The 12097-nt window shown below is 39.4% G+C and overlaps 1 protein-coding gene across 2 annotated transcripts in view; it reads left to right on the plus strand.

Annotated features, from left to right (window-relative positions):
- Positions 1 to 564: 564 nt before the first annotated feature.
- The window catches only part of rhpn2 (rhophilin, Rho GTPase binding protein 2), a 23390-nt gene continuing 11857 nt past the window's right edge, over positions 565 to 12097 (plus strand). For both annotated transcript variants that reach the window (XM_005727526.1, XM_005727527.1), the window contains exons 1-3: positions 565 to 794; positions 5342 to 5457; positions 8400 to 8528. In XM_005727526.1, coding sequence (XP_005727583.1) covers positions 729 to 794; positions 5342 to 5457; positions 8400 to 8528 — 311 coding nt within the window. In that variant the 5' untranslated portion in view covers positions 565 to 728. The remainder of the gene's footprint in view (positions 795 to 5341; positions 5458 to 8399; positions 8529 to 12097) is intronic.

The following is a 12097-nucleotide window of genomic DNA, read 5'->3' on the forward strand; positions in this document are numbered from 1 at the left end:
TCTCACACATTATTATATCCTTGTCCGGTGTTGGTGTGTAGGACATTTTTAACAACAGATCTGTTGTCAAAGTCACATTTCCGTATTGGTTTATGTTGAAGGAACTATTTTGCATAGTTTTACATAGATAACTGTCACTCTGCAAACCATTTGCTTAGAATAAAAATAGAAACTGAAAAACGAACGACTGTTATGTTGAACTAATACTGCTAGTATTTTACAGTGTTACAGTACTTTAATACTTAATGTGGTAATGTAATACTTTTGTATTAGCTCAACATTTGATTTTCTTTGGTCAGACAGATCTGGGAAATTTAGATGAGGGTGGCACAGGTATTAATAGAATATAAATATGACTTTGAGATCGATACAAGAGTTAAAAGACCGATATATTTTCTTGTTTTTCTTTTCACTATTACACGCTTGCATAACAGCATTTCATCTTATATCTAGCCGTCTCACATAATGCACTCCGCAGAGCCTGAACTAAACAGGTGTCTTCCGCTGAGCTTCTTTTGGGCCGTGAAAGCACCACCCATTCAGTTTGTGTGGGCGGAGCTTCTGGTTTCCTACTGGAAAAATCTCTGACTGAGTGAAGAGAAGTTAGAACAGCAGGCATATTGGTGGTGTAGAGAGGTTCTCACCTGTTGTTAAAAGCTGTTAATTAAAAAAAGAAAAAAAGAAAACTTTTTTCTCCTCTTGAGGTTCTCGGAGTGCGTGCCTTCAGGATGACGGACGCTCTTTTACCAAATGGCATCAACGACGGCGGCGGAGACAAAAATTATTTCAAAAAGGTGAGTTTTTGTCTCTCGTCCTTCCACTTTGAGAACAAAAGCAGGACACGTATCCCCACAGTAATGTATCCAGCGTATACTGTTAAGTTTAACCTGGAAAAATGGTGACTTAAGGTTAGGCTTGTTGTTGACGTGCTACTGTTTTAACTTATTAAACCGAACGTTTAATAAGGCCTGTGCTAATGTTAAAGACAATTAACATTTCCCAATGAACTCCCCTTTTTATATCCAACTTATTGTTTCCGCTTCCCACTTAAAGAGCAATTAGTTGCTCTTTAAGTGGGAATTTTTCTTCCATTTTCATCTTTTCCAAAGAAACCAACTAATCATGGTAAATTATTCTTTGGTGTATTAGATGTAATAAAAATCGATAGGTTGATGCTTGATTTCAGTCTTTCGAGTACAAAAAGCTGCTCCTTATCTGTCACCAACAGCCGCAGCAGAAACCACAGCATTGTCAGCTTCAGGTGTCCGTGGGTGTGTGTGTGTGTGTGTGTGTGTGTTACACCCAGAATAGCTGTACTTCGTGCACTTGTTGATACTGGGAGCCGCGGCCAAATATCCCACAATCAACATAATCAACTCCCTGTTTGTTGTTAGGGAGGTGTGAGGATGATTGATAGTTAAAAGAATTTGTTGACATTCCTGGTGGACTTTGGTCAGTTTAACCTTACTGCCGAGGCATGAAGCAGGTTGGGTTTGTTTGAAGAAAAAAAAAAAAAAGAAGATCATTGTATTTAAGAGAAATTGATAGCCAAGTAAAGCGCAAACCTTTGGTCTTTTTAATGATTGTATCTCACAGTTCCTGGGAGGTAATCTGAATAACCTCATCAGCAGAGTGATGTAAAAGATACATATTTAAATTGGGCTTGGTTAAAAATGCACCCCTTGTAGTGTAACTGAGACAGTTTCATGCTGTAAATAGGCTTGTGAATTGTCATGGCACAATAATTGACAAACCCTGCATGAGGACCAGCAGAGAAACCTCTCCAACTGGTTTCACCTTTTCAAGTACCTGGGGTTGTAGCATTTTCCAGAGCGCCTAGTCTGTCCAGTTTGAGGTCATGAGAAAGGCAGCTGGCAGTGAGAGAGTGATTATCTAATGTGTTTTTATTGGCTTGCCTGACTGCCATGCTGTGGTCTGTGTCTCATTCTTCTACATTTACACTGGTATCCACAACTGAAATGTGTTTTTATAGAAAAAGCTTGTTTAGATGGACATCTGAACACAGCCTTTGTTTCTTTCAATCCCACCAAATCCCCTTCTGAACGCTGTCTGGATTTAGGCTCTGTGTTGCACTTCCTCTGTCTATAAAAAGGTCAGTGGGAGCTGGGGTCTGGCACTGCCACAAGACATGATGGGAGACTATAGAGCCTCCAAAATATTATTATTATTATTATTATAAGGCATTTCAGATATTACAAGCACCTATTTTTTTTTTTTTTTTTCATTTTAAGTTCTTTCTTTTAGTTCGGTGTATTTCTGTATTCAACATTCATGTGTTTTACTTTCATGGCCTTGGCATAAAAATGCTTGCACATTTGCTAAAACCACACAATGAGTTCTGTGCCCTCATTTTGTCACGCTGAAGAGATTTGCAATTTGGAAACTTTGGGTCAAAATTTAACTAAGTGAAGTCGAGTCGATCTTTACCTCCATTTTTGAGCTTCTCTCTCACTCTTGAGTGAAAATGAGTGTAATGATTTACAAGGCCTCACCGGCTCCAGTGGATGCTCCAGGGAGCTGTTGTGGTTCGGGGCTTCCGTCCTAGCCTTCCACCGTTTCACCTCCAGCTGGCTGGTGTCCGACTGTTTGGGCTGCAGAATGGAAAGATGGCAGAACAAAAAGCCGAATAGGCATGTTTCTTCTCCTTATCCTCCTTGGCCAGTGAGAGGATTGACGTAGCATCTGGCCTGAGGGTGTCCTTCAGCCAGACCACAGACACAAATTGACAACATGTGTCCTGGTTCACAAACCAGACAAGCTCAGCTGACTTGGAGGCACACTTAGATTTCCTCAGTAGACTTTTGTATTGGAAAACGACAAATGAGATCAAGCCATAAACAAATATTTACCCATGCAGTAGTTCCCGTGAAATAAATGCATGTCTTTGAATTGAAACAAGAACACACTGTTTGACAGCAGTATGCACACTTGGAATGGATTCAGAGTGAAGAGTCATTTAGGGAAAATACAAGTTTTCAACTTGTCATTATTCATGTCATCATTAAATGATACCGAGCAGGAGCTGTGAGTCTGTTGCTACCAGAACTGGGTCATGGCTGAAGCCTCTCCCTGGCTCGTTGCCAGTCCTAATCAGCACTTGTATAAACCAACTATCCCATGAATTAATGCTCCACATGTTCTTTATGAAGAATCAGTTATATAATACCAGATTGATTTGCTGTTTGATGGATATGGTAATGGACTGCGCTGCCTTTGTGTTTTGCTCTAATGAAGTGTTTTGAACACTTGTAGAGAAAGACTGTTCTGTTCAAGTGTGCCAGTGGGTAGGAGGGGCTCAGTTCAGTGTGCGGATCAGTGGGTTAGTAAGGGCAGCAGCAGCATAAGCAGCCAAGTGGTTTAGTTCCATGTGTCACTTAATAGGATGTCAAAAAGTTTTGTAGCATAGTAACAAAGTATACGTAGAAAAATGTCCTGCTATGGTTGCTATCATACTTGAGCCACTCCTTTGTCCTGGTACATACTGCTGCTGGTGATGTCACGATTGACGTGACCGGACAAAACGTCTTCAGCCTGCCGTCATTCTACAATTATCTGTTGTGTTTTGCCACACCCTTAATAGTTTCAGTACTCTTCTATTGTGTAGTTAACATGACTTGGTTAATCATTACGCCCTCAGGTGGTTCAACTGTTTGAACAGGATGAACCAAATAACTATGGCAGGCTGGTTTCGAGAGTACATTATACTGTGACTAAAATATTATGCTAAATGTGACTATTGTTGAAGCCACTTGACCTGCAGTGCTGAAATTTGTTCTCAAGACAAATACCTTTGCTTACTCATTTTACAGGAAGTCTCTGAGATCAACATTGACGTGAGACTTAGTTATCTGTAAAATATCTGGCAGGTGTGACAGAGAAGCACGTACATCCATAGCCTTACTTGGAGAAACTGTAATGAATAAGAATATTTAAGCTGTTTTTGTGGCAGACATAACAAAACATCTAATTTCCGGACAGTCTTGTGAACTAATTAAAGTGTTAACAAAGTGTGGGTTCTGTTTTTGTTACAAAATATAACTTTTGCTCAACATCTTATAAGGTGAATTAAGTCAGTTTAGGTAGTGGGAAGGCAGTGAGAGACTGTCACATTATCAGTGAAGAGATGGTGACTGCATTCAAAGCTTTACTACATTACAAAAAGTATTTTTACTCCTAAGTTTATATTAATATTTTAACTTTGGTATTATGCTGTTGTTGCTATGGTGATACTACACATCTCAGGTGTAACTAATTTAGTTTTTTGAGGAGTTTGGCTGTTAGATTCAAAACCTTAATCAGAGGTACAGGGCACAGATCATCTTCAGCTGTTATGTAGATATGTTCATTTGTATTGTACAGTGTAACAGTAATTTAAACATTACTCTGAAATTTTTGGTAAAATTTACTCAGACTGTTTTCTCCCCTGCTGACCATGATTGTGGGAATCCTCCCTGTTATGGAAAAAAATTAAATAATCGAAACTTGTGCCTCATTGTTGACATTTAAAACGGGACAGAGAAATTAAACATATTATCCATTTATTACTTATTACAAAAGAAACTAAAGCTCATTCTTTTGCTGACCTCAGAGTGAGTCAGATCATTTCAGCTTAGATGTCCCATGCTGATCACTGTAATCTAACTAGTTTTACTGTGCTGACTAGTCTCTTCACATCACGTTGTTTTCACTAACCAAAATAAACCACAGACCACACCTCTGCTCTTCAGTGAGTCAGTGAGAATGAATTCCTGGTGCCAGTTTATGTGAGCTGCTGTGAATGACAACCTTTTAACTTATTTAGATTGGTAAGTTTGTGATAAAGTCAAGGACACGTAGTACCGCTATAGTTCATGTGGGTCCATTATGTGTAGTCATGGAAAATGACATCAGGTACCTTAATTGATACACGTAATTACATAATAAGGTGAAGCTTTTTTTCTTACGTCAAAAACTAAAAATGATGTAAAAGCCCTAAAATTTTAACAGAAAGAAAAATGTTGAAACCTTAAGAGTGTCAAGTATTTTATCACATTGAATAAGTAATAATAGATCTTTTATAGTAAATTGAAGCTGAAGTTTTGAACGTGCAGAATCTGCTGGGAAGGCACAAATTTTTTGGTATCAGAAGCTTTGTAGTTGTCCAATTTTTACAGAAGAGCAAAGAGGGAAGCTACTGTTGGCATCCAACAATGTTTCTCTCTAATATGTAAAACTGTTCTATTGTTGCATTATGTTTTTCTGTTTGTTACATTTTTAGAAGATGGGTTTTTTGTTGGGGGTTTTTTTTCTTGCTGACTCATTTTTCCTTCCTGTGTTTCAGGGTTGCAACCCATTCGCACAGACTGGACGAAGCAAACTGCAGAACACACGAGCCAGTCTTAACCAGCAGATTATCAAACAGATGAGGATGAGGGCTGGAGCTGAGAATCTGCTCAAGTAAGAGCAAAGTGATACATGCATCCAACTTAATATATGGGTTTACTGTGTGCATGTGTGTGTGTGCTTGAAGTAGATATGTTTTTTTTAAGTAATAGTTGATTCATTCTAAAGTGGAAATATTTAAAGAGGAGAGCAAAGTCTATGATGGGTTTAAGAATCCAAGCACACATGTAGTTTTGCATATGTTACATCATTGTAGCTAGCCTTTGTCACTGCATTGCAGGGAACTGTTGCTGTTGATATGTCTGGCCTCACTTTTGTCTTTCTGTCATGAGCTGTTGTGAATTTATACTGGTAAGAATTGAAATGACACAGGGTAAATGGTAGTCAGAGATAACAATCTCGCAGAGGAGCATTCCTTGTAATCTGAAAACAAAGAGCTTCAGTGACATGTGATTAAGGAGGGTCTACTGAACTCTTTACTTTACGCTTTACTTTTATCCATTTTATTATAGTGATTATAAGAAATCAAGAGAGCAAGATGTGAGAAATTAAGCCTAAAACTTTCCCCAGCTGAGTTTACAACTCTGACAGCCAGGATGTTGTTTAGTGGTATGAATGTCAGAAAGCACCTTGTGATGAAAGGTTGCTTTTCTCTAGAAGAGTGAATCATTGTCTTTCATCACTGTGCTCATGACTGTGATGGCACAAGATAAGAGATCTCTTTCCTTTTGTCTGATAATACTGCTGTACATGGATACCACAGTTATTGCATGGTCTTTAGGTCTGTCTAAGCCTGCCGTCAGCCTCTGAAGTCTGCACATTCCTTTAGTACTTGACATATTCTGACCAGGCAAGGTCGGAGGAAAATGTGTGTGTCTGTATGTGTGTCTCCCTCTGCCAACCCACCTGCAGCCCAGAGAACAGCATGGATTTACTTCTGAGTTATAGGTATTCTCTCTGCTCTATTTTTTTTAAAGATCTTAAATCATATGCAATCTAACCCAAGGTCTACCTCTGCTCTTCCATCTCAGTGTGTGAGAGTGTGCATATCCTGGCAATCTTATCCCACTAGGACACCCATTATATGCTCTGCCTGCTTTCTTTTCTTCTGCTTTGCTCTGCATTCCTCCCTTTCAGCAAAAGTCAGTCTGGTCAGACTGGTTTTCTTCTATTCTTGTCTCTCTTCTCTTCTCAAAATTAAAACAGCAGAGACCAAGACAAGATAAAAAAAAAAAATCTAAATTTCCAATATTGGAACTTTACAGACCATCCTGCCTGGTCAGTACTGAATGAAGCAACTGTAAACTAGCAGGATAAAGGTATATTAACCTGCTATACAGGCCACTTGGAACAAGGGGTTTAAGGTTATTTTTTTTTATTTGAAAGTGTTTTCACATTTGCTTTATAGTTGCAGATGGCAATCATAGCAGCCCTTATTGTACTAAAATGAAAATGTATATGTAAAATTGGTGGAGTCGCCCTTTAAAGCGTTTAGTTATAAAACTCCACCAGCTAGCTGCCCCCAAGGTTAAAATACAGCACACTGCCAATCTGCCAAAAGTGTAAAAAAGCTTTTCCAAAGAAGTGGATAGAGACAACCACAGATGCTGGCATACAGTTGGATTCCCACACACTGCAGGATGATATTAGATATTTAAATGACATATTAATAATAGCCTCTGGGCTAGCAGACATCTGTTCTGTCCAAACCATAGGATCTCTTCCTCCACTACCATGATCTGTTCCCCAGACCAAACTCCTCAGAAGCCCTTCAGCAGGCCAACAGGAAGTGATGCAGGCTGTGGTAGAGTATAAAGTGTGGATTTAAAATCCAGCATGTGGTGACCTTTTTACAATGTGCCTGAACAAAATCCAGACTGCTGGATATTATTAGCTTCATGTCATACAAAGGGAATCCACTGAACCTGACTGTGGTTAATTCTGGTGGGTGGTTATTTTGTACCTGCTTTTTTACCCTTAGGTTAAGCAGGTTTTTTTTTTCCCCTCCAACCCCTGCCTTGTAGGACTTCATTACTTGTGACCTTTCAGGTCTAAAAAATGCAATCCTCTGTAATTACAGGGTAGAAGGAGATCAGGTGGCAGATACGTTCTAAACAGTCTCGAGACTGACAGGTTGTAGGTGACGATGGGTATGTGTGAGTGTCCCATTAATTATGACTGACGGGTAACTCGTTAGGATCCACTGTAAAACGTAGATAAACATAGTGTATGTGTGTGTGTTATCTTGTGTCTCCACGAATGCACGTTAATTGCAGGTTGTTTTCACATACTGACAACGTAACATAAATTCTACATAACAAAGGTTCCATCCACTCTGTGCATGCATGTTAGCATTAACAAACATGCAGCGGTATTGGTGCAGGGTTATCTCTGCTATGCAGCAAATGCTCACACCTTATCCATTTGTTTGTTCCAGACTTCCTGCATGAACACACGTATACAAAGCTGTATGCAAATGGAACATTTAGTGCACTGATCCTTCTAACTTAAAAAAATGCGAACTACATTTTAAACATTTAAATGTGTGTAAATAATGATAATTGTTGCAGAAGCAGATGGTGACATGGAAGTTGATGACTAGTGGGATTCAAAAGGGGTCTCCTTTCTAGGCGTATTTCATTCAGAATGGTTAGGCTTTAAAAGCAGGGAAATCTGAGACTAACATTTACACACACGTGTCCTTGACCAGATCCTAGGTGACCTCTGTGCAGTCCTATTACAGTAGTGACATGTACATAGTCTGAGACATCTGTCAAGCATGCGTGCCGAAGAGTAGAGCAAGTGTACAGTGGGCCGCAGTGACGCAGATCTGTGGTCCAGAATACCAGAAGAGACACGCTTGTTTTAATAATCAGCTGCAGTGAGGTTTGGCTGAGCCAGAATGGATAATAACAAGGCTGATCTGTTTTTTGTTTTTTTTTTCCTTCTCCATTTTCCCCTTCAATCTTTCTCTCTCTACAATCACCTGTTTGCAGGGCTACATCCAATAGCAAGGTGAAAGAAATGGTTCTCTTGGAGTTGAGCTACGTTAACTCAAACCTTCAGCTTCTGATGAGCGAGTTGGAAGGTCTCAACAGCTCTGTGGAGGTTTACCAGAACAACCAGTAAGTACAAATGTTTCTCCTCTCTTTTCTACTGCTCCAGTTCAAGGGTTTTAGAATGAAGGAATTGTGAACTTATGACCTTATTATTCTTATGACCTCACATTAGATGGTAGTATTCTTGTGAGTAGCAATTCAGCTGCTGGCAATAGGCTATAATTGCTTACAATTTTCAGAATAATTGTAGTTTTACATTAAGTGCATGTAATGAGGCTGTGAAATAGATATCATGCTAAAATGTCCACACATCTCCAGGAGCTCAACGCAAAGGATTTTGGTCCCAGTTTTCTTGTGGTGAGGTGACCACTGATCCAACCTCGCGAAGAAAAATTATGAATTACTATTAAAATAGAGATGTAAGACAACAGACACACATTCACAACCTACAAGAGACAGATGGCTCTGGCACGCTTTCAAACGAAAGCCTCTTGATGACAGAGGAGGAAAAGGTGGGGGTGGGAGTTTAAGAAGGAACCACAAAGACAAAGTGCAAGACAGTGGTGTTGTTGTTAAACTGGAATATCAGGTTTTGCACAATGCACAGAACAACAAGGAAACACTGAGTTGAATTTGTATGCAAGCCAAGATGATCATCTGGCAAAAAGCATTCTCTCACTCAGTGTGACGGTCAGGTGTGTGTTGTATGGGTGTGTGACAGTGAAAGATTCTAGTATTTTCTTTCCAAATGCACCTGCCATATTTATAAGGTTTGGATAAAAGGAGTTGATGCATGTTATCATTCTCTCACTCACGTGTAAATGAAACTTTGGCAAGACACAAAGGACTTGATGAGGAAGTGGTGACAGATTTTTATTTGAAGATGCATCTGTTTGTGCTGCAAATAGTACACTTCCTCGTGGCTACGAAGTAACCAAACAAGTTTAAGCCAGTTGTGGGTAAAGAATATTAATTGGGTGACTGAAAGTAATCATGGGGTAGGTTTTATTCCAGAAAGAAATGAAACAACTATGGAGTCTTCCATTTTGAAAATATGAAGTGTAATCATTATTAAAAAACAAAAAAACATAACTGATTTAATTTTGACTGATGAGTTTGTTCCATCGGAAGCTTCGGTGGCATTGTTTTTAGCTCACCCAGTACCTTGCCCACTCCATTCTGACCACTTACGTGTGGTGATCAGTGATACATGCTCATTCTCAAAGAACAGTGTGGCTGGTAGGGTTGATGGTATCAGAATATTTGGGTGTCTTATTAGGATCTCTCAAGACGTTACTGTCAGTGCCTGGAGGTAAATTCATGGTACACAACTCTGTGTGTAAAAACAACAACCCCCCAAAAAAAAAAAAAAAAAAAAAAAAAAAAAAAAAACACAACTAAAATAAAATAAGAAAAGAATGCACACCCAGTAGAGGTAGAGCAGTCTATGCTACATATGATTTGTTATTAGGGTTAGCTCTATGTCCTTCCATCCTTGCCCAACAAAATACTGAGCAAATTAACAGGGTTGTTGAGGTGACAAGGTGTAATGCTTCTAATATCCAACTGTGTATTTCCTATTCTAAAAACTGTTGTAGCGATTTGTTGAGCTAAAGACCTAGTTAGGGCAGTGTTGTAATTTCTGACATAAATCTGCAGATGACCTTATAAAACCTAAAATGCCAACTCATATTGGCTCCACAGTAAGCCCAGATTAGTTTATTTGGTCTGCAGACTCTCAGTGCTGTAAGCACCAGGAGCCTTCAACCTGGTTGTAATAAATTTGGTTTCCTGTCTGCAGGGTACCAGGCAGGGAGGACAATGAACTTTGCTCTTAGGAATCTAGGGAGGCAAATATTGAGTGTATTATGTGTTTAACACTCGTGTTGCTTGTGGTAGTTTGTATCTTGCTTAAATGCAAAAAAAACCCTTCTCTTTGTGAACATCAAGAAAACCTCACGCATCAGCCACTAAGATTATTTAGATCCTCCAAATTCACCAGCTGCCTCTCAGTATAATTGTTAGTCCCAGCGTGATCAGTCTCATGGGATCAGATTCATTAGTGCTGGAACAAACAGCCTCTCTTCAGTCTCCTTATCAGACTATTAGAGAAGCACCTGCTCACGGCACACAATAGGAAACCTCTGAAACTGTCATTGTGGGTCTGCTTAAAATAAAACCCATTTAGGTCCATAGTGTTCTCATCGTCAACAAGCGCCTTATGCACAGGTGTGTGGGAAGCCTAAACTGGAGAATATTAGATATGTTGAGAAAGTCCTTTCGTGTCATTGCCTAGCAGGTGTCTCATAGGGATGACGCTGTACAGCCACAATGGAGAGTTAGCCTCCTCCTCTCAGCCTGAAATACAACCTCACTCTTAAGTACAGAAACACAACACCTGTCTCCAACAGTCTTTCCCACTAGTCCACTGTCCTTTGTATAGTGTCTTTCTGTGGTTATTTCTTAGATTCAGCTCCTTTGTGGCATGAGGCAATGCATAACACAAAGTGCCATACAGTCTGTGGCCTGATGGCAGTACATGTAATGTACATTTGTTTGTTCTGTTCTCTGAATTGCCCTATTGAGGGAAAAAAAAAAACCTGGCTCATCACTGATAGATTATGAAGTAAAAATGAAATGGACTCACTGGCACTGCTCATTATTTCAATGTATGAGTGTAAATGATTCGTCACACTACCAAAGTGTTGCTGATTTGTCCAGTTCCTTTGTGCAAAGTTCATGAACTTTCCTAGAACATTTCTGAATCAGCAGAATTAAAATGATTACTAATGAAAACAGTAAGATAATATGTCAGCATTGCAGGTCACCGTATTCATTTTTGCTGAGTAAGAGAGACTAATTTGCTCTTGTCTATTGTCCAGAATACACAAAGATATCAGATGCTCAGCTCAGCTGTGACCTCTGACACCAATTGCGAATACTTTAATAATTCAGTAATAAATATCATCAGAGTTTTAGAACTTCAGATAAATTTAGTTAATATTAATAACATCATTTCATGAAGTTAACACTTCTGAACACATAAAATCACACGTTTTTAGTTTTATAACATTATTTTAATATACGTTTTCATCTGTCCCTCCTTAAGGGAAGATTAGTATTCATTAGCATCATCCGGTTGCTAACAACATATCCAAACTGAGTACACACTGACTTCTTAGCCTCATTGACATGTTCTAGTTAAACGGGTTAAGAGGTCTTCTTAGTCGGTGTATACTAAGAAGTCAGAACAGATTGCAACAGCCTGAAACCTTTTGCTTTAAACGGTTTAAGAAGTGCTTGGCTCTGTGTAGCTAAACCCACAGCTTCCCTTGACTACTTGTTGTCCGTTTCCCGCGTGTGTGTGAGGAGCGAGTCTCTGAGAGGCTTGTAAAATTTTCCCTCCAGATTCCCTGTGAAACAGATACACTCAACCCCCATGGACCCATCTCTGCCAAGCCAGAGAAAAGTCCAGAGTGATCTCATCTACAAGGACTAATGGATTACACTGCAGCCTCTCTCTCTCTCTCTCTCTGCCAGTGTTACTGATGAATGAGGTTTTCCTCTGGCACGTCAGCATGCCAGAGGAATGCTGTCTTATCACTGAGTGTTGAACATCTCGTGTAAAGAACAGT

This window comes from Pundamilia nyererei, unplaced genomic scaffold, assembly GCF_000239375.1.
Source record: "Pundamilia nyererei isolate P.nyererei 1_Seehausen unplaced genomic scaffold, PunNye1.0 scaffold00025, whole genome shotgun sequence".
In the NCBI taxonomy this organism is placed as follows: domain Eukaryota; kingdom Metazoa; phylum Chordata; class Actinopteri; order Cichliformes; family Cichlidae; genus Pundamilia; species Pundamilia nyererei.